At 43.2% G+C, this 23,998-nt stretch overlaps 1 protein-coding gene across 1 annotated transcript in view; it reads right to left on the reverse strand.

Annotated features, from left to right (window-relative positions):
- The window catches only part of LOC140485572 (palmitoyltransferase ZDHHC5-A-like), a 49,362-nt gene that overhangs the window by 17,643 nt on the left and 7,721 nt on the right, over window positions 1-23,998 (reverse strand). The window contains exons 3-4 of the mRNA XM_072583815.1: window positions 19,106-19,248; window positions 2,466-2,557 (exon numbers count right to left, since the gene is read on the reverse strand). Coding sequence (XP_072439916.1) covers window positions 2,466-2,557; window positions 19,106-19,248 — 235 coding nt within the window. The remainder of the gene's footprint in view (window positions 1-2,465; window positions 2,558-19,105; window positions 19,249-23,998) is intronic.

Consider the following 23,998-nt stretch of genomic DNA (forward strand, 5'->3'; position numbering starts at 1 on the left):
GATTTTATTGTTACATGTACTCGTGGGCAGAAGTATTGGAATACAGTGAAAAGTATATAATGTCACACACAAGGTGCCATCTTAAGTACAAGTACCTAGATGTTGTAATGGTGTCACACTTAAGACAGAGCTCAACAAGCAGGGAATCCTGGAAATGGGCACCTGGGTGGAGGTTTAAGCAGGTGGATGGGCTGCTGATTAAGCAGGCAGCTTTGTCCTTAAAAGTCTTAGTTCAGTCAAAGATGGCATACACAACACAAGCAAGAGGCACATTTAGATCTGAGGAGTTGGGGGCACCACTTATGGGAGTTATGGCTCTAGTTAGAGTGTCCCATGTGAAGACATCCTTTAACACATTTACATAAGACTGTCAAGAGACAGTGTCTTTATGGCAGGTAAGAGCTCGTAACGCCCATTCTTCAGTCCCAACAAACCACCCTAGTACCATAGTTGCTGATCATAGAATCCCTACAGCATGGAAACAGATCATCCCACCCAGACTCAGCCACCCCCCATCCTATCCTGTAACCCTGCATTTCCTATGGGAGGAAACTGCAGCACTCAGAGGAAACCCACGCAGACATGGGAAGAATGCACAAACTCCGCACAGATAGTCGTCCAAGGGTGGAATCAAACCTGGGTCAGTGGCGCTGTGAGACAGCAGTGCTAACCACTGAGCCATCATGCTGTCCTAAATGGTGGTGGCAATTCAACAAAAATGCCCATGCATGTCGAGGGGAGATAGTCAGACTCTCTCTTGTAGAGATCGTCACTTCCTGGCTCTTGTCACTTATCTGTTCAAACCTGGATGTTGACCAGGTCTTGCTGCACATGGGCAAGGGCGGTGACATTATCGGAGGGTTTGGAATGAAGCTGGACACTGACGTCATCGGTGAACATTCTGCCTCAGGCCTTATGAGGTCACTCATTGATGAAGCAGCTAACGATGATAAAAAGCCACAATCTGTCATGGAAAGCCAGAAAAACAGAATGGACAGGAGTGGGAGAAGGCTGGACAGCTTGTCAAGGCTGCTCTGCTGTGAAGTATCTTCCATACCAACTCCACTTTCCCAACATTCTCCATTTCCCTCAATTCCCTAAGGGACAAAACAAAATCTGTCTGGAGATGACCAAATATGTCTACGTCAACCTTCAGTATATTCAACCCTCTGGGTTGTGGAACATGAGACACAGTGAAACTGAGAGTCTGGGAGGCGAGAGAATTGCAGCAATTCACAATTCTTTTGAGGTAAGTCATTCCTGCTGACCTCAGCCCAAAATGACCTCCACCTAGTCCCAAGGCCATGCCCCCATGTTCTACATTCCCTGACCAGAAGAAAATAGCTTCTCAAGGCTAGATTTTGATCCTCCATATTGATAGCAGATGTTGAGAAATATCTCAGCCTTGCAAGCCCACCTCTGGGAAAGCAGGCTCCAGTGGGCATGAGTGAGAAAGGGGCAAGGGGTGTGGGGAGCCGTTGGAGCAGCCAACTCTAAGAGAAGTTTGGGTTCAGCCACAAGTGGCTGCTGAGTGTACAGGAGAACTATTTAAAAAGGTTTAACTAGGTGCTCTGGTAATTCAGAATAGAGTACCTTATCCCAACCCTTATCCCTTACATTTTCTCAACCTCCACACACTTCCAACGCCCCATTCATGCTACCACATGACCCCCACAAACCACCATGGTCCCTTGTGTACTCCTATGTCAATTGCAGCACTGCATCACCATTCACTCACAATACACTGTGTAGAAGCAGTATATCCCATAATGCCACTGTATGTGTAAAAACTAGTTTTGTTGAAGAAAACTTTCATTATAATTTCCCACATTAAAACCCTTTCTTATATAAAAGATTACAGGGCTATAGAATGTCAAACATCCAAACTTTAAAAGTTTCTCAAACTGAAACTGCAAGCTCCAAACTTTGTACATAAATATTATGAAATTGATAGCAGAGAGCATAAAGTCAGACAGACAAACAGAGTCTCAGATGTTTCAAAAGAGTAATGGATGTCTAGGCTCTAGCGAAGAATACATAGTGTCGCCTAATTCTGAACGAGAATGGGTACCAAGAATTCAGGGACAGAGATCAGTGTGGGCCATGCGTTTTCTTTTGCCATTAAAAACAATTAGCCAAATTCTTGATATGGGATTCCATCACATTCATTATTGTATTTACTATTTTAAAGGACTATGTTCAAACTTTGTGTTCATAATCTGAGCACAAAATAACCTGCACTGTAGTATTGTACGGGGTGTACTGAGCATCAAACTTTAAAGAACACACAAAAGCACTTTTAAAAGCATTGCTCTGATCACCAACATTGTCTTCTACTTCATTATAAACTAATCACATGGCATGGAGCCTATACTAACTTTTAAAAATTATTATCCATTCAAATTATAACAATCCACAAATAAAACTGATTTTCATTCATTTTGTTCTTCAAAAGGAAAACTTACCTCGGAGGCAGAGGACTCAGCAACATCACCCTAAAGTTCTTCAGACATCCTTCATTAAAAGGGCTTCTCTTTGACTTGTACACACCTATATACTGTCAACAATAACATTCAAATTGTTAACCAAGCAGGATATGGGAGCAAAGTGAAAACCAAACTCTTCATTTAAGCAGAAAAAAGTTCCTTATTATGATTTGATGGCACGTCTAGATTAATTAATTAATGTTATCTATCACCTTATGGCACTAAATATTTTCACATCAATGAAAAAGCTAAACAGTATGAATGATCAAAAGGATATGGTGCAAGTTGTGAAATTTCAAACCATGCCCGTGCATTAAGATATGACTTTGTTGCTGTTATCCTTCACACACTCAAGTAGGCTGGGAAGATCAGGCTCTTTCCCACTCAGATCTCGATAGCCAGCTCCAAAGAGCATTTGCTGAGAGACTGTGACATTCCCAGATAGTGAAACAAGAGTTAAAAGTAGAGAGATACATCACATGAAATGACAGCACAATAAAGTGGGGGAAATACAAAGAAATGAAACGTTGCAAATTCAACTCCAAAGGGAAAGATGAAGGGGCAGTGAAAACGCAGAAGATACTTTGAGAAAATAAATGCAAGGAAAGAGACTGAGTGGAGCAAGAGACACAATGAGACAAAGACGTTGAGACGCCGAAGCTTGTTCTCAAATAGCAGTGACAATTAAATCTTGCCTGCATTGTGATTCAATCAGGAGAGGAGAAAGTGAGGACTGCAGATGCTGGAGACCAGAGTTGAAAAGTGTGGTGCTGGAAAATCACAGCAGGCCAGGCAGCATCCAAGGAGCAGGAGAATCGACGTTTTGGGCATAAGCTCTTCTTCAGGAATGAGGCTGGTGTGCCAAGCAGGCTAAGATAAAAGGTGTGGGGGTGGGGGGTAATTTGGGGGAGGGGCGTTCGGAATACAATAGGTGGAAGGAGGTGAGGGTGAGGGTGATAGGTTGGAGAGGGGATTGGGGGGGAGAAGTCGGGAAGAAGATTGCAGGTCAAGAGGGCGGTGCTGAATCCGGGGGTTGGGACTGAGATAAGGTGGGGGGAGGAGAAATGAGGAAGCTGGAGAAATCTACATTCATCCCGTGTGGTTGGAGGGTTCCTAGGCGGAAGATGAGGCGCTCTTCCTCCAGGCGTCGTGTGGCCAGGGTCTGGCGATGGAGGAGGCCAAGGACCTGCACCATGACCGCGCAAATTCACCTGCACCTCCACACACATCATTTACTGTATCCGCTGAACCCAATGTGGTCTCCTCTACGTTGGGGAGACAGGCCGCCTACTTGCGGAACATTTCAGGGAACACCTCTGGGACACCCGCACCAACCAACCCAACCGCCCGGTGGCTGAACATTTTAACTCCCCCTCCCACTCCACCAAGGACATGCAGGTCCTTGGCCTCCTCCATCGCCAGACCCTGGCCACACGACGCCTGGAGGAACAAAATTCCAAAGACTCACGACTCTCTGCAAGAAGTTTCACCTCATCTTTGATTTAAATAGATGATCCCTTGTTTTTAATTAGTGATTCTTCATTCTAGATTTTCCCACAAGAGGAAACATCTTTTCCACAGCAGCCTGTCAAAAAACCTCAGGATCTTACATATTTCTTCTAGATTCCAGTGGATAGCACCATAGCCTTTCTCAATAAGGCAACCTGCCAAATCCAGGTATTAGTCTGGGAAATGCCTTCTTGCCTCCAATGTATTTAATCACCTTCCTCACATAAGGTGACCAATACTATACACAGTATTCTAGATGTGGGCTCGCCAGTGCTCTGCATAATCTCTGTATTTTTGTATCCAAATCCCCTTGCAATAAGTGATAACATTCTATTAGCTGTCTCACTTATTTCCTGTGCCTGCATACTTACCTTTTTCTGATTCATGCATTAAGACACTCGGATCTCTCTGCATGCCAGAGTTTTGCAACCTCTCAATCTCTATATAACATGCTTCTTTTTCATTCTTTCTGCCAAATGGATGATTATACATATTACCATTTAATACGCCATTTCCTCAATACTTGCCCACTCACTTATCTATATTTTTGTAGCCTCCTTGCATCCTGTTTACAACTCACTTTTCTTCCTATCCACCGTTGTGTTATAAGCAAATTTGGCAACCATGCTTGTAGTCCATTTTAAATTCTCACCTTGTTTTCAAACCCGTGCATAGCCTCAGTCTTCTCTTTAACTTCCTCGTATCTAACAAAGCTCTGAAATTTTGGTACACCACCCCTCCCAGGATACCTGTATTCATCCTGGCCTCTCGGACATCCCTGGTTTGAATCCCTCCATCACTCATGGTCAGACTTTTAGCTGCCTGGACCCTAGACTCTGCAATTCTCATCCTAAACCTCTCCTCCTTTGACACACCTCATGCAACCTCTACAAACTTTGGGCCTAATAGTTCTTCATATGGCTTGGGCTCCAATTTTGTTTGATAATGCTCTTATGAAATGCCTTGGGACATTTTGCTAGGTTTAAAGGTGCTATTTAAATGAGGGATGGTGTTGCATGCAATTCTACATTACTGCATTCCTTTGACTCACTCAACTATTTGACCGTTGGTTTTACCTGCTCATAGGTGTTTTTTCCTGAAGACACGAGGCAACAATGAAAAATAAAAAAATAATTAATAGGAAAGGAAATAATTCCAGACAAGCAGAGAAGAATAAGCCTGAAGAGATGTTGTTAAGGAAAAGTGATTTTTTTTATAGGTTGCAGCAAATAATAGACCAGCATAATAGTCAATACATTGTAACTGAGACAGCCTTCAGATTCCTTATGAAATATCATAAACCAATAACACAGAAATCTACCGCTAATAAACTAAACTGGATGGAAGTAGAATCAACTAAAAACTAGACTCTAGATTACAAGTCTCAATTTTAGTACTCCCATGTACTTGCAATATGGCAATATATCTCTAAAGCCACAGTGGGCCATATCACGGTGAAACACAGAGTAGACCATCAAACCTCAAAAATGAGGTCCACAGCCCAAGCTTCCTTCCTGCAGCAACATTTTTTTATTCACTCATGGGACATGGGTGTCACTTGCTGGGTCACCATTTATTGCCTGTCCCTACTCGCCCTTGAGGAGGTGTTAGTGAGCTGCTTTCTTGAATCGCAGCAGTCCATGTGCTGTAGATAGACTCACAATGCCCTTAGGAAGGGAATTCCAGAATTTTGACCCAGCAATAGTGAGATATTTCCAAGTCAGAATGGTGAGTGGCTCAGAGGGGAACTTGCAGGGGATGATATTGGAATGTATCTGCTGCCCTTGTCCTTCTAGATGAAAGTTTTTGTAGGTTTGCTAAGGTGCCTTGGTGAATGTCTGTTGTGCATCTTGGAAATGGCACGGTGAGGGGAGTGAATGTTGAAGGTGGTGAAATGTGTGTCAATCAAGTGAGTTGGATTGTCCTGAATAGTGTCAAGCTGCATGAGTGTTATTGGAGCTGCATTCGTCCAGGCAAGTGGGAGTATTACTTCACACTCCAGAACTGGGAAGGATGCTCTCCTTGTATCCTTTGTGGTTTTTTTGTATGTTGTTGGTGATGTGAGGAGCTGGGGGTGGATGAGAAATTTGCTCCAGTTCTTGTTGAGTTGGTCAACATATTTCTTTCACTGGCATTGATAAAGTCCCAGCGTCGCGAGGTGTAATCAGCGTGTGCCTAATTCCACTAGGTAATGCAGCCTGTTAAAATCTAAACACTCTCCAAAGCTATACCAGAGACCACAGCTACATCAGATGTAACAATGCAACAGACTTCCCTATGATCAATATCATTAAGAATGCATACGATGGGAAAATGCGCTACAATATTCCCATCAACCATGCCTAGCATGATGCACCTGCACTCATTTAGTTAATGCAGCTTCTGTTTAAAGTTAGGAAGCCAGTAGTTCAGTTGCTTGGCCAGTGTTACTTTCCTCACATCTAGCCTCCTCCCTTTAGGGAAATTACCCAATGGAAGGCTAAATCTTCCATATGCATAAAATTTGCAAGCTGCTTTTATTCAAAGACCCACTGCTCTGAATTGGGCAGCAGATCTCCCAAGTGGCTTAGGATAATGATAAACAGGACAAGGCAATGAGTAGGAAACAGAATCATAGAATCCTTACAGTACGGACACAGGCCATTCAGCCCATTGAGTCCACACCAACCCTCCAAAGAACAACCCACTCAGACCCTCCCTCCTATCCTATCCCTAGAACCCTGCATTTCCGATGGCCAATCTACCTAATCTGCACATAGATTCATAAAGATATACAACACAGGAGCACACTCTTTGGTCCAACTTGTCCATGCCAACCAGATATCCTATATAAGTCTAATTTTATGTGTCAGCATTTGGTCCATAAGCCTCTAAACCCTTCCTAATTCATATACCCATCCAGATGCCTTTTAAATGTTGTACTTGTACCAGCCTGCAACACGTACCATGAAAGCGTTGCCTTTTAGATCCCTTTTATATCTTTCCCCTCTCACCCTAAACCTATGCTGTCTGGTTTCGAACTCCCCCACCCAGGGGAAAAGACCTTGCCTGTTTACCCTATCCATGCCCCTCATGATTTTACAAACCCTTATAAGGTCACCCCTCAGCCTCCGAGACTCCTGGGAAAGTAACTCTAGTCTTTTCAGCCTCTCTCTGTAGCTCAAACTCTTCAACCCTGGCAACATTCTCGTAAATCTTCTCTGAACCCTTTTGCATTTCACAACATCCTTCCTATAGGAGGAAGACCAGAATTGCACACAATATTCCAAATGTGGCTGAACCAATGTCCTGTACAGCCACAACATGACCTCCCAACTCCTATACTCAATGCACTTACTAATAAAGGCAAGCATACCAAATGCCTTCTTCACTTTCTATCTACCTGTGACTCCACTTTCAAGGAGCTGTGAAACCACATTGCAAGGTCTCTTTGTTGAGCAACACTCCCCAGGACATTACTATAAGTTCTGTCCTGATTTGCCTTTCTAAAATGCAGTACCTGATATTTATCTAAATTAAACTTCACCTGCCACTCCTCGGCGCATTGGCCCATCTGATCAAGATCCCATTATACTCTGATGTAATCTTCTTTGCTGTCCAGTACACCTCCAATTTTAGTGTCATCTGCAAACTTACTGACCATACCTCCTATGTTCACATCCAAATCATTTATATAAATGACAAAAAGCAGTGGACCCAGCACCTATCCTTGTGGCACAACACTGGTCACAACTCTCCAGTCTGAAAAGCAACGCTCCACCACCACTCTCTGGCTTCTACCTTTGAGCCAGTTCTGTATCCAAATGGCTAGTTCTCCTTGTATTCCATGTGATCTAACCTTGCTAACCAGTCTATTATGAGGGACCTTGTCGAACACCTTACTGAAGTCCATATAGATCACATCCACCTCTCTACCCTCATCAATCCTCTTCGTTACTCCTTCAAAATACTCAAGTTTGTGAGACATGATTTCCCATGCACAAAGCCATGTTGACTATCTCTAATCAGTCCTTGCCTTTCCAAATACATGTAAATCCCATCCCTCAGGATTCCCTCCAAAAACTTGCCCACCACTGATGTCAGCCTTGTCGGTCTATGGTTCCATGGCTTTTCCTTACCACTTTTCTTAAATAATGGCACAATGTTAGCCAACCTCCAGCCTTCTGGCACTTCACCTGTGATTAGCAATGATACAAATACCTCAGCAAGGGCCCCTACAATCTCTTCCCTTGCTTTGGACTGTGGGAGGAAAGTCATACATACAGGGGAGAACATGCAAACTGCTCACAGTCCCCTATTGGTGGAATCAAGTCCCTGGCACTGTGAGGCAGCAGTGCTAGCCACTGAGTCACGATGCTGCTCCAAAGTACAAATCAGCTGAAGTTAGCCAAGTTGAGCTTTCCAGGGTTTAAAGAAAACAGACTGTAAATGATTTGAGTTCAGAATGTTGGCTCCTTTCTCCATGTGGAACATAGACTGGTGGAAGTTATGTTGTAGTTAACCAAAGCTCTGTGACCCTGGCTTATCCTGAAACTGTTTGGCAAGAAGCCCTCTGGCTGTTGCTGATCAAAGCATCCCATTCAATAGGTGGGATTTGTCACACTGAACTTTTTGGTGACTTCCCTGTTTCCCATTCCTTAATTCAAAGAATGCTTCAATGGGACATCTTGTTTGGGAAGGTTCCTCCATAGGGGGCTTTGAGATGTAAGACTTTGGTGTTAGGAGGTATCAGTAATGAAAAATATATGCGGTCAACATAATTATTCATTCCTATTTACCCTCACAACAGTTGATCAGCCACAGCCAGAGGGCTTCTTGCCAAACAGGTTCACAACAGTTGTGAGGGTAAATAGGAATTATTATAGTAGTTATATAATAATTCTACTTCCTCATAACTAGACAACGTTTCCTGTCTTCTCCACCATCATAATGGATATAGAAACATTGATAAAAATCACACAACACCAGGTTATAGTCCAACAGGTTTCATTGGAAGTACTAGCTTACGGAGCACTGCTCCTTCATCAGATGGTTGGCCCACTAGTGCTTCCAATTAAACCTGTTGGACGATAACCTGGTGTTATGTGATTTTTAGCTTTGTACACCCCAGCCCAACACCAGAATCTCCAAATCATAGAAACATTGATGAAGGTGATTTTAGTACATAGGGTTACAACTATCAGTAAAGATGGAACAGTTGAGAGCTCTATTCTCTAGAAAAGATAAAACTTAAATAATAAAGTAATAGAGTTCTTTAAAATTATGAAGAGATTCTTAAGACATACAGAATAAAAGCTAAATACTGTGGATGCTGAAAATCTGGAACGAGCTGAAAGAATGTTAGAAAAACTCAGCAGACCCAGCAGCATCTATGGATAGAGAAACAGTTAATTTATCAAGTCCAACATGAATCTTCTTCAGACTCTAAAGGGAGCAGAAGTAGGCCATTCAGACTAGAAGAAGTTATGCCAGGCATACAGAAAATGTTGCCTGTTCTAGGGCAGTAAGTATAAGGTACAAATGCACCATTTAAGAATAGAAGTAGATCAGATGACATCTTGAGCTTGCTGTGTCATTCAATAAGACCATGGCTTCTCATCTACCCTTGAAAGCCTTTCAATCCATTGCTAATCAACCTCTCCCTATCCACCCTTGCCTTCAATACATTCAAATACAATGTTTCCAGTGTATTTTGAAGAAGAGAGTTCCAAGGATTCATAAACTCTGAGGAAAAGAATGTTCTCCTTAACTTCATTTGAAATGGGTGACCCCTTATTTTTAAACAAGGACCCACTAGTTCTGAAGAAGGGTCACTGGACACAAAACATTAACTTTGTTTGTCTCTCCAAAGATGCTGCTGAGTTTTTCAAGAGCTTTCTGGTTTTGTTTCAGATCTTTAGCATCCACAGTTCTCAGCTTTTTGTTGCCCTAGTTCTAGATTCTCCCACAAGGGAAAACACAGGATAATTACTAATGAATCCAGTACAGAATTCAGGAAAAATATCTTCACTAAGAGAGCACTAAGAGTGGAGTAAACTTGCTGCCATGATACACGATTGAGGCAAACAGCGGAGATATGTTTAAGGAGAAACTGGACCAGCACATGACAGAATGAGGGAGGCGGGATATTTTGATACATGAGATAGCATAAGGTGGGTAGAGGCACATGTGGAGCATTAACACTCAATTAGACCTGTTAGGGTTAAAGCCCGCTTTTAGTGAACTATTACACAATCACAAATATACAATCCAATAATCATGAAATAGGTGCTCTAGTGCACTGGAAATGGCTGTATCAAAGTTCTCCAAAGTGCTACATTCTCCCACGTAATATCCTTTTGAAAGTTTCAGTAAAAGGATATGTGAAGATCTTTTCCATTGTGTAAGGCTCCTGCTTGTTCAAAAACATGTAGGTCACACAGAATCCAAGTATTGACAAGTTAAAGAGCACCAAGGACAGCAGTAAAATGAAGAAGAAACGGTAGTTACGTTTCCCGATGCAACTATTCATGAGTGTGCAGTGATGATCAAGATCCTGTTGGCAGTGAATATTAGAAAATGTCAGCACACATATTCTACAGTATGAGAGTTTTCATACCTCAATTCAGTTTTCAAAGCATTCTCTTCTATGCATTCAATATAACTATGTCCATTACAATTTATTACATTCTCTCATTGTCATTTTATTCCATTTTAATTAGATAATTTTTTCTGCTTTTAGTGTAAGCTGAGACAGTAGTAAACTGCAAAACCTGAACTGACACTGCAATATTGTATGAAACGAAGGCAACAGACTGCTCAGTGTCAAATGAAATCAAGACAATGTCACATCCAATCCAATTTACACTGAAATGTTCTCCAAGGTATCCCCTGGGTCTTGCATCAAACTTGCAATAGCTGTCCTACACATTAGTAAAATAACAACTCAATGTGTCTCTGAACCATACCCATCAGTCAAAGTGACAGACAGCCCCATCCCAATGTATCCTCAGAGTCATAAAGTTAAAACTCACACAACACCAAATTATAGTCCAACAGGTTTATTTGTAAGCACTAGCTTTTGGAGCGCTGCTCCTTCATCAGGTGGCGGTGAAGGAGCAGTGTTCCGAAAGCTAGTGCTTACAAATAAACCTGTTGGACTATAATTTGGTGTTGTGTGAGTTTTACCTTTGTACACCGCAGTCCAACGCTGGCAAGAAGGGCTTTTGCCCGAAACGTCGACCTAAGAGTTATAGAAATTTTCAGCGCAGAAACATACCCTTCAGTCCAACTCATCCCTACCAACTAGATATCCTAAATAAACCTAGTCCTATGTGCCAGCATTTGGCCTATATCCCTTGAAACCCTTCCTATTCACACACCCATTCAGATGCCTTTTATGTTATAATTGAACCAGCCTCCACTACTTCCTCAGGCAGCTCATTCCATACACATACCACCCTCTATGTGAAACATTTGCCCCTTAGATCCCTTCTATATCTTACCCCCTCACCTTGTTTTTCAGACTGTAGGCCTGTGACCAGTGGTGTGCTGCAAGGATGGTGTTGGATCCACTGTTTTGTGTCACTTATAGAAATGATTTGCATGTGAATACAGGAGGAATGGTTAATAAGGTTGAGGATGACACCAAAATTAGAGGTGTAGTGGACAGTGAAGAAGGTTACTTCAGAGTACAACGGGACTTTGATCAGATAGGCCGTACATAGAGTTTAGATTAGATTAGATTCCCTACAGTGTGGAAACAGGCCCTTCTGCCCAAGTTCACACCGACCATCTGAAGAGAACCCACCGAGACTCATTTCCCTACATTTTACCCCGACTAATGCACCTAACATTATGGGCAATTTAACATGGCCAATTCACCTAACCTGCACATCTTTGGATTGTGGGAGGAAACTGGAGCACCCAGAGGAAACCCACACAGACACGGGGAGAATGTGCAAACTCCATACAGACAGTCACCCAAAGGGGAATCAAACCCGGATCTGTGAGGCAGCAGTGCTAACCACTGAGCCACCGTGCTGCCCTTAATTTAATTTAGATTATTTGTGAGATGCTGCATTTTGCTAAAATAAATTAGGGCAGGACTTATACACTTAATGGTAAAGTTCTGGGGAGTCCAATTTTGGACCCCCCCCCCCTATCCTGGGGAAAAGTTCTTGGCTATTCACCCTATCCATGCCCATGAGTTTATAAGTCTCTATAAGGTCATCCTTCAGCTTCTGGAGCTCCAGGGAAAATAGCCCCAGCATATTCAGCCTCTCCCTATAGCTGAACCCCCTCCCCCCTCCCCCCCCCCCCCCCCCCACTCCCCGTTTCCCCCCCCCCCCCCAGTGCTGGCAACATCTTTGTAAATCTTTTTTGCACCCTTTCAAGTTTAACAACATCTTTCCTTTAGCAGGGAGATCAAAACTGAAGACAGTATTCCAAAAGTCGCCTAACCAATGTGCTGTACAGCCGCAACATGACATCCCAATCTCTATACTCAATGCACTGACCACTAAAAGCAAGTGTAATAAATGCCTTCTTCACTGCCCTGTCTACCTGTGACCCCACTTTCAAGTAACTGTTAACCTGCATCCCAAGTCTCTTTGCTCGGTAACACTCCCCAGGACCCTGCCATTAAGTGTAGAAGCCCTGCCCCAATATACCTTACCAAAATGCAGCACCTCACATTTATCTAACTTAAACTCCATTGGACACTCCTCTGCCCATTGGCCATTCTGATCAAAGTCTCTTTGTACTCTGAGGTGACCTTTCTTGCTGTCCACTACATCAACAATTTTGGTGCCATCTGCAAACTTACTAACCATACTCCTATACTCACATCCAAATCATTTATATAAATGACAAAAAGCAGTGCACCCAACACTGATCCTTGTGGCACACCACTGGTCACTGGCCTCCAGTCTGAAAAACAACCCTCCACCAACACTTTCAGTCTCCTGCCTTCAAACTAATTTTGCATCCAAATGACGAACTCTTCCTAGATTCCATGTGATCTAACCTTGTTAACCAGTCCACCATGCGGAATGTTGTAGACAACATTCACCACTCTGCCTTCATCAATTGTCTTTGTCCACTTCTTCAAAAAACTTAAATCAAGTTAGTGAGACACGATTTCCCACACACAAAGACCATCGCAAATCAGTCCTTGCCTTTCCAAATACTTGTAAATCCTGTCGCTCAGCATCCTCTCCAACAATCTATCCACCACTGACATCAGGCTCACCGGTCCACAGTTCCCTGGCTTTTCCTTACCACCTTTCTTAAACAATGGCACCACATTAGCCACACTCCAGTCCTCCAACATCTCCTATCCTAACAGATTCACAGACACACCAATGGTGAGGCTACAGTGTTATATATTAATTGGGAATGAGTGATCCTGGGTTAACACATCACCTCCTGATTCCCTGCAGTCTCAAGACGTCAGGGCAAATGTTGGCAAAAAAAAACAAAAACCTTGTGCTGTTCATCCATGAACCCCTACTTGTCCCCTCAGCTGGTGAAACTGTAATTCTTCACAATGAGGAGACATTGAGAGTAGCAAGGACACAGGATGCACTCTGGGTGCAAGATTCTAACATGCATCATGGAGGTCATACACAATAAACCTCTGTAGGCTGCATTGACTTTTGAAGGCCATTACTCCCCATTGTGCCATATGGCACTAACAAAATTGTTGCAGCACAGGAGGCGGCCATTTGGCCCACTGTGTCTGTGCCAGCTCTCTGAATAAGCATCTCACCTAGTGTCATTTTCCTGCCTCTCCCCATAATCCCACACATTCTTCCTTTTCAAATAAAGTATTAATCCCCTTTTGAATGTCTCAACTGAACTTCTCTCCAACACGCCATCAGGCAGTGCATGCCAAACTCTAGCTAGTCACTGCTTGAAAAATATCACTTTTGCATCTTCTACAGATTACTTTCAATCTGAGCAGACTACTACTCAATATTTCCATAACTAGGAGCATTTTCTTTCTATTTATTTTATCCAGACCCCTCATGGTTTTGTGTACTTTGATCAGATCTCTTTTCAGCTTACTCACATCCAACGAGAACATTCCCAGCTTCTCCAAAACTGAACTTCTTCATCTGTGCAACCATTTACGTAAACTTCTCTAGTTGCACCCATACCTTCAAATCCTTCCTAAACAGCAGTGCCTCCAACTGTATACAATACTTCAGTTAACATCTAACTAGTGTCTGATACAAGTTCAATATAACTCCCTACTCTTGTACTCTATGCTTCTATTCACCTTTATTCAATATTAATTATTAATATTCATTATTAATCTATTAATATTGAATAAATATTTGTACCATTTATAACTACAGGTGAGGTGCTAGGTGATTGGAGAGTGGCTAATTTTGTGCTTTTATTAATAAAGCGATGTAAGAAGCCTGGGAACTATAGACCTGTGAGTCTGACTTCAGGGGTGAGTAGATTGTTGGAAGTGAAGGATAGGATTTATATACATTTGAAGAGGCAAGGAATGACTAGGGAAAGACAGCATGGATTTGTGTGAGGTAAATCATGTCTCACAAACTTGATTGAGGTTTTTGAGGAAGTAAACAAAATTGATGAGAGCACAGCGGTAGACATTGTTTACTTGGACTTTAGTAAAGCCTTTGACAAGGTTCTACATGGTAGACTAAAAGTAAAGTTAGATCACCTGGGATTCAGAGTGATCTTGCCAATTGGATACATAATTGTTTTAACAGCAGGAGACAGAGAGTGATGGTGGAGGCCTGTGACCAGCAGTGTCCACAGGAATCAATGCTGGATCCACTTTTGTTTGTCATTTATATAAATGCTTTAAAGAATATAGAGGCATGGTTAGTAAGTTTGCGGATGACACCAAAATTGGTGGCATAATAGACAATGAGAAAGGTTATCTAAGATTACAAAGGCATCTTGATCAATTGGGTCAATGGACTGAAGAGTGACAGATGGAGTTTAATTTGGATAAATGCGAGGTATTGCATTTTGGTAAAACAAACAGGGCAGGACTTTTACAATTAAAAGAAGGGCCTTGGGGAGTTTTGTAGAACTGGGAGACCTAGGGGTTCAGGTACATAATTCTGTGAAGTTTGCATCACACATGGATTAAGAAGGTATTTAACATGCTTGCCGTCATTGCTCAGACCTTTTGATATAGGAGTTGGGACATTATGTTGAAGTTGTCCAGGACATTTGTGAGGCCTCTTCTGGAGTATTGTGTCCAGTCCTGGTCACCCAGTTGTAGGATGGATATTAATAAGCTGGAGAGGGTTCAGAAAAGATTTACAGGAATGGAGGATTTGAGTTATGGGGAATAAGCTGGTTACACTGGGAATTTCTTAATTAAAGCATAGGGGTTTGAGGGTGACTTTACAGAGGTACATAAAATCATGAGAGGTTTAGATAAGGTGTATAGAGACAGAATCAGAATCATACAGCATGGAAACAAACCTTCTAGTCCATCCAGTCCACAACATGTTGCAAAACTAAACTATCCCACCTGTCTGCGTTTGGCCCATATCCCTCCAAACATATGTTATTCATGTACTTATCTATATGTCTTTTAAACATTGTAACTGTACCCGCATCCACCATTTCCTCTGGAAGTTCATTCCACCTATGAACCAATCTCTGTGTAAAAAACTTGTCCCTCGTGTCATAGAGTCATAGAGATTTACAGCACGGAAACAGACCCTTCGGTCCAACTCGTCCATGTCGACCAGATATCCCGACCCAATCTAGTCCCACCTGCCAGCACCTGGCCCATATCCCTCCAAACCCTTCCTATTCATATACCCATCCAGATGCCTTTGCAAAGTGGCAATTGTACCTGCCTCCTCCACTTCCTCTGATAGCTCATTCCATACACATACCACCCTCTGCATGAAAAAGTTGCCCCTTAGGTCTCTTTTATATCTTTCCCCTCTCACCCTAAACCTATGCCCTCTAGTTCTGGACTCCCCAACTCCAGGCAAAAGACTTTGTCTATTTATCCTATCCACGCCCCTCATGATTTTGTAAACCTCTATAAGGTCACCTCTCAGCCTCCGACTCGCCAGGGAAAACAGCCCTAGCCTATTCAATCTGTCTTTTTAAAATCTTTCTACACTCACCTTAAAAATATGCCCCCAGTCTTAAAATCCCACCCCCCCCCCCCCCCCCCCCCCCCCGAGGGAAAAGACACTTATCATTCACTTTAAAGTAATTAAAGGTATAGATAAGGTGAACAAATAAGTACATGAGTAAGATATATTTGGTGGAATATGGGCCAAGTGCAGGCAGGTGGGTCTAGTTTAGTTGTTTAGTTTCGTTTGGGATTATGGATGGCATTAACTGATTGGACTGAAGGGTCTGTTTCAATGCTGTACGACTCTATGACTCGATAGTAAAGAATAGAATGTAGAATGACCTCAATCAAGGTGAGCCATTCAGCCCATCAAGTCTGTTGCACCATTCAGTGAAATCATAGTTGCTCTGATAATCCTGCCTTTTCCCCATAATCCTTGATTCCTTTACTGGTTAAAAATGTGTCTATCTCAGCCTTGAATATACTTAACAACCCAACCTCAACAGCCCTCAACATCAGTGAAGATTTCCAACAATTCACTCCTCTCAGAAAGAAATTCCTTCTTATCTCTGTCTTAAATAGAATACTCCTTACCTCAAGAATCTTTTATGAACTACTTTCTCAACCTATCCTGCTACCTCCAGTGATTTGTGCACCTTATCCTAAGTCCCTCTGCTCCTGCACCCTCCCTAGAGTGAAAAGAGATAGATGAAGTACCAAATTGACAGACCAAAACTGTGCATCTTTGAGATGCAATGGGCCATCAGCAGTATTAGGTCTGTATGTCACTGTGTTCTGCAAGGTCATCAACTGATACAATATGTTGCTCATTCTTCTAACACCTTTACTTCAAATGGTCAGCTCTGATTAAAGGATGAATTCTGAAGAAAGTGCTGACCGAGGTAGCAGCAGGAATCACCTGAATATCAGGTATCTGAAGCTATAAGATAGGACTACGTACAATCAAAATACTATAGACTGAAATAACCATTCCCAAACCAACAATCCAGACTAAGGCTCTGCAGGCACAGTCCTGAACAGTGGAGATTCGTTAAGCAGCGAACAGGAGGAGAGTGCTCCTTGAATATCTCATTCTCAACGATGACAGAGCACAGCCACACAAATTCAAACAACATGGCTTACGTATCTTCAACTATCTTCAGCCTGAAGTGTTGAGTGGCTGATCAATCCTTCTCAGCTTTTCCCAGAGGCCACCACCATCACCCAGACATCAATCTTTGGTCAATTTGATTCATTCAATATGTCATGAAAAAGATTCTGAGCATACTGAACACAACAAAGATTAAGGGAACCTCATGGGATTCTGGCTATAGTACCAAAGACCTGTGCTCTAATACAGCTCAATGTCTTCTCCCAAACAGTGGTGAGTGTGTGGAATTCTCTGCCACAGAAAGCAGAGGCCAAAATTTTGAATGTTTTCAAGTAGGAGTTAGATATTGTTCTGAGGGCCTAAGAGTTCAAAAGGCATGGGGAGAAAGTGGGAACAGGGGACTGAGTAGGATGATCATATTGAATGGCAGAGCAGGCTCGAAGGGCTGAATGGCCTACTCCTGCTCCTATTTTCTGTATTTCTATGTCTCTATGAAAATGGCTCAGGTATGCTCTGACACAAGAAGCAGCACCAACCAAAGCAATGTAATTACTATTTAATGCAGGCTAAATTACCAGTCCATCAGGCTATCTCTAATCATCACTAAAGTGATGGAAGGAGTTGTCAAGCAACACCTGCTCAGCAATAATTTGCTGACTGATACCCTGTTTGGATTTCCACTCGCAACTCTTGGTTCCAGACTTTATCATTGGTCTACACATGAACATAAGAGTTGAATCCTAGAGACAAGGTTGGATGAGAGTCGCAACATAAAGGCAGCTTTTGACTGAGTGTGGCACCATGCAGCCTTTTAAAACCCCAGTCAATGAGGATCTGTGAGAAAAACTCTCCAGTGGCCGCAGTCATACCCATCACAAAGAAAGATTTTTGTCTTAGTGGGCAGTACGTTGCTTCTCTTAATTTTGGGGGCAGTTTCTGAGGTCCAGCTATTTTTAAGATCAGAGGTGGGGCAGTAATGATTGGCTCTGGTCACATTTCCTGAGATAATGAGGCAATCTATTCCTGTTTGCAGCAAGATTTGTGTGATATCCGGTTCCCAGGTGATTATGTTGCAAGTGACATTCATCCTGCAGAAGAACCTAACCCTTCCTAATAATCGTAGATACAATTACTGGAATATTATTAAAGTCACCACATCACCACATCCTGGAATTTACCAGCCATCATAAACTTGAATAGACCAGCAAGATAGTTGCCAAAGCTACTTGAGATAGACACAGGCTGGATGTCATATAGGGCAGTAAGGAGTAGATCACCTCCAGACTCCCAGAGCCTCTTCACCAGCTACAAGGCATATGGTGGCTATGTCACAGAATGCTTCCCATTGCTTCGATGGGTGTAGCCTCAGCAACACCAGAAGCTTGACAGCTCCCATTGCAAAGCAGTGTCTATGACTGGCTCCTCAGCAGCCAACCCTTGGGTTTCTGGGATTCCAGAACAGACAGATCCCAACAGACAGATCCTCAGCCTCATCTCCCACAGCCACATGGCCAGCGTTAAGTTTGTAAATGAAGCTGATGAGGTATCACCAAAGAGGATCCAAACAGAGAGGATCCTGCAAGCTGAGCTCAAATTCTCTGTGGAACAGAGAGTCTCCAACATGTCTTGCAGCTGGTCTTGTTTGTTTGGCAGGCCAATATACAGGCCTTGGGATCTTTTAGTCACTACTGTGCTCGGGAGATCCACACATGAAAAACAACTGGGCAGCAAATAGACCAGGCAATTAATATGGACCATCCCCTCAACAACAATGAAGGAAGTTGAGGCAGAATTAATTTTAATGAGTTCTTGACCTTTGCCCTGTAGTCAGAGTGAGGACTCTCATAGCTCCAGTTAGTGATACATATCTGGAACTAGGCCCCCAAAAAAAACAAAGACACAGGATGTAGTTCCAAGATTTACCTCCACACAAACGTTACACGTGTAGCAATGTCGACACCGTGGAGGCCGGAAAAATCTGCAGACTTGGCACCATTTCTTTGTAAACCTGGTACCATTGATGGTCACTTCCTCGGCCTCCATTACACTGTTTAGGTCATTGGGATCTATAAACAACAAAATAATATATTTCAAATCATACTGGACAGAATCACACTGTACATACTCTAGGAGAAAGTGAGGACTGCAGATGGTGGAGATCAGGCTCGAGAGTGTGGTACTGGAAAAGCACAGCAGGTCAGGCAGCATCTGAGGAGCAGGAGAATCAATGTTTTGGGCAAAAGCCCAAATAGTCCAGCTATGTCACCTTATTGAACGAGCAATCCAATTAGTCTTACCCCTCTACTCTTTCCCAAGACTCATTCCAGTTTGTGCTTTTCAAATATTTATCCAACTCCCTTTTGGACTTTTTCACTGAATTTGCCTTTCAGGAAGTGCATTCCCGATAATGACAACTCAGTGCAGAAGGATTTTCTACTACTCTTACCAATTAACTTGTGAGTCCTGTGGTTTCTGGCCTTCTGTCTAACAGAAGTAATTTCTCCTTATTTACTTTGTCAAAGTTCGACATAATTTTGAATATTTGTATTAAATCTCCCTTTACCCTTCTCTGCTTGAAGGAGAACAATTCCAGATTCTCAGGCTCTCAAAAATAACTGCTTTCCCTAACCCTGGTACCATTCCAGTTAAACTCTTTGAATCTCTCTAACAGTTTTCCATCCATCCTAAAACGCAGTATGGAGATTTCATTTTTATTTATTCACAGGATGTGTGCATCATTGGCCAGGCTAACATTTATCGACTATCCTTAACTGTCCAGAGGGCAGTTAAGTGTCAACCACATTGCTCTGGATCTGGAGGCACTTGTAGACTAGACCAGGTAAAAACAGCAAATTTCCCTCCTTGAAGAGGCATTAGTGAATCAGACTGTTTTTTTTCAAATAAAAAACAATCAATAGTACTTACATGGTCACCGTTAGGCTCACATTTTATTCCAGAATTTTACTGAATTCAAATTACATCATCTGTCATGACCCATGTCCTGAGAATGTTTGAATAAAGAGGAAATATGTTTGATGCTGGAGAAACTCAGCAGGTCTGACAGTATCCACGGAGAGAAAAAACAGAGCAAACATTTCGAGTCTGGTTTGAAGGAGAGTCATATGGAATTCAATTAGATTACAATTTCTGTGTTCATTGCAATTGATTAGATTAGATTACATTACATTGTGGAAACAGGCCCTTCGGCCCAACAAGTCCACACCGACCCGCCGAAGCGTAACCCACCCATACCCCTACATTTACCCCTTACCTAACACTACGGGCAATTTAGCATGGCCAATTCACCTGACCTGAAAATCTTTGGACTGTGGGAGGAAACCGGAGCACCCGGAGGAAACCCACGCAGACACGGGGAGAACATGCAAACTCCACACAGTCAGTCACCTGAGGCGGGAATTGAACCCAGGTCTCTGGCGCTGTGAGGCAGTGCTAACCACTGTACCACCGTGCCGTCCATACGTTAACCCTGCTTCTCTCTTTCAGAACTGCTGAATTTCTCCAGCATTCTCTATGTTTATTCCCAAGAGTGTTAGTTGGGGTTTTGGATTAGTGATTCAGTGTCAGAAGTGAATAAATTCCTGCAGTTGCAGCCTAAGCAGTGATTTACAAAGGTTAACATTTAAATGTTTGTCAAGACTTAGCTTTTGTGTTTTCAGTCTCGATTTATGAAGCTCAGTATTCTTTATGCATAGAAGTTCAAAAACACTTTTTAGGCTGATACATAAAATATAAACTATATTCTTAATTTCCTTACAGTTATCTCCTTCCCATTAATGCCCCTAACACACAGGAAGTCATTAAAAAGCTCACATCTCACCTCTTCTGCCTACCCTGAGCCACAGCCACTTACTTACCTTCATATATAAAAAACAACATAGAACAGTACAGCAAAATACAGGCACTTTGGCCCTCAATATTGTGCACATCTTTTATCCTACTCTAAGATCAAACATACCCTTCATTGTACTATCATCCATGTGCCTATCCAAGAGTCACTTAAATGTCCGAATCTGACTCTACCACCACCACTGGCAGTGTATTCCACGCACCCACCACTCTCTGAGTCAAGAACATCTCCCCTAAGCCTTCCTCCAATCACCTTAAAATTATGCCCCCTCGTGATAGCCATTTCCGCCCTGGGAAAAGGTCTGGCTAGTCACTGTATCTATGCCCCTCATTATTTTGTACATCTCGATCAAGTCACCCCTCAGCCTTCTTTGCTCCAATGAGAAAACCCCTAGCTCCCTCAACCTTTATTCATAAGACATGCCCTCCAGCCCAGCCAGCATCCTGGTAAATCTCCTCTGCACACTTCCTATAATGATGCGACCAGAACCGAACACAATATTCTAAGTGTGGTCTAAAAGGGACAGCAGCGTAACCTCGCAGCCCTTGAATGCAATTCCTGTGCTAATGAAAGCCAACACAGCATACACTTTCTTAACAACCCAATCAACTTGCGTGGCAACTTTGAGGGGTCTATGAATGTGGACCCCAAGATCCCTCTGTTCCTCCACACTACCAAGAATCCTGCCTTTAACCCTGTAATCTGCATTCGAATTCAACCTTTAAAAATGAATCACTTCACACTTTTCCAGGTTGAACTCAATCTGCCACTTATCAGCCCAGCTCTGCATTCTGTCAATGTCCCATTGCAACCTACAACAACCCTCCATACTATCCACAACTCCACCAACCTTCACATCATCGGCAAACTTACTAATACACCATACCACTTCCTCATCCAAGTGATTTATAAAAATCACAAAGAGCACAGGTCCCAAATAGATCCTCGCAGAACACCACTGGTCACTGAGCTCCAGGCTGAATACTTTCCATCTACTACCACTCTCTGTCTTTTATGGGCCAACCAATTCTACATCCAGGTAGCCAAATTTCCCTGTATCCCATGCCTCCTTACTTTCTGAATGAAAGTTCTGGCCACCTCATTATAGGACGGATGTGGAAACTTTACAGAGAGTGCAGAGAAGATTTACCATTGCTGCCTGAACTGGAGCTGAGAAATGTGTTGCTGGAAAAGCGCAACAGGCCAGGCAGCATCCAAGGAGCAGGAGAATCGACATTTCGGGCATAAGCCCTTCTTCAGGAGTGAGGAGGGTGTGCCAAGCAGGCTAAAATAAAAGGTAGGGAGTAGGGACTTGGGGGAGGGGCGTTGGGAATGCGATAGGTGGAAGGAGGTTAAGGTGAGGGTGATAGGCCGGGGAGGGGGTGGGGGCAGAGAGGTCGGGAAGAAGATTGCAGGTCAAGAGGGCAGTGCTGAGTCCGAGGGTTGGGACTGAGATAAGGTGGGGGGAGGGGAAACGAGGAAGCTGGAGAAATCTGCATTCATCCCTTGTGGTTGGAGGGTTCCTAGGCGGAAGATGAGGCGCTCTTCCTCCAGGCATTGTGTTGCCATGGTCTGGCGAGGGAGGAGGCCAAGGACCTGCATGTCCTTGGCAGAGTGGGAGGGGGAGTTAAAGTGTTCAGCCACAGAGCAGTTGGGTTGGTTGGTGTGGGTGTCCCAGAGGTGTTCTCTGAAACGTTCTGCAAATAGGCTCCTCTACATTGGGGAGACAGGCTGCCTACATGCAGGTCCTCATCTTCTTCCCGAGCTCTCCGCCCCCACCCCCTTTCCAGCCTATCACCCTCACCTTAACCTCCTTCCGCCTATCGCATTCCCAACTCCCCTCCCCCAAGTCCCTCCTCCCTACCTTTTATCTTAGCCTGCTTGACACACCCTCCTCATTCCTGAAGAAGGGCTTATGCCCAAAATGTCGATTCTCCTGCTCCTTGGTTGCTGTCTGACCTGCGCTTTTCCAGCAACACATTTTTCAGCTCTGATCTCCAGCATCTGCAGTCCTCACTTTGTCCTGCCTGAACTGGAGGGCATGTTTTATGAAGAAAGGTTGAGGGAGCTAGGGCTTTTCTCACTGGAGCGAAGAAGGATGAAATGTGACTTGATAGTGGTGTACAAGATGATGAGAGACAAAGATAGAGTGGATAGGCAGAGACTTTTTCCCCAGATAGCATGAGGGGGCATAATATCTCCAGGTCCTTCTGTTCACACACCAATTTTGGAAATCCCAGAGGGCCATGTTAGAACAGATATGGTATTAGAGTCCACAGATTGTTTTAAACAGAATAGTGAAGAAGGCGGTTGGTACACTTGCCTTTATTAGTCAATGCATTGAGTGTACCAGTTTGGAGGTCATGTTGCAGTTATACAGGACATCATTAGGCCAATTTAGAATGTTGAATTCAGTTCTGGTCTTCCTGCTGTCTGAAGGATGTTGTGAAACTTGAAAGGTTTCAGAAAAGATTTACAAAGACGTTGCAAGGTTGGTGGGTTTGAGCTATAGGGAGAGGCTGACTAGACTGGGGCTATTTTCCCTGGAGCATCGGAGGCTGAGGCGTGACCTTATAGAGGTTTATAAAATGATGAGGGGCATAGATAGGGTGAATAACCACGGCTTCTTTCGCAGGTTAGGGGATTTCAAAACTAGAGGACATTGATTTAAGGTGAGAGGGGAAAGGTTTAAAAGGGATCTAAGGGGCAACTTTTTCACACAGAGGGTGGTGTGTGCCAGAGGCTGGTATGTGTTCCTCTGCAACCTTGTGCTATAGAAAATTGCGCCATGGAAAACCGTTATAGAAAATCACGGTGTGCAAGATTGCTAATCGAAAATTGCTATACCCGGTCAGTAGAAAGTTTGCATTGTCCACAATTAGTCAATCACGCTATAGCCAATTTGTGCTGACGAAATGTGCATAATAGCAGAATGACCTGTACAACAT

Source organism: Chiloscyllium punctatum, chromosome 14 (genome assembly GCF_047496795.1).
Source record: "Chiloscyllium punctatum isolate Juve2018m chromosome 14, sChiPun1.3, whole genome shotgun sequence".
Classification (NCBI taxonomy): Eukaryota; Metazoa; Chordata; class Chondrichthyes; order Orectolobiformes; family Hemiscylliidae; genus Chiloscyllium; species Chiloscyllium punctatum.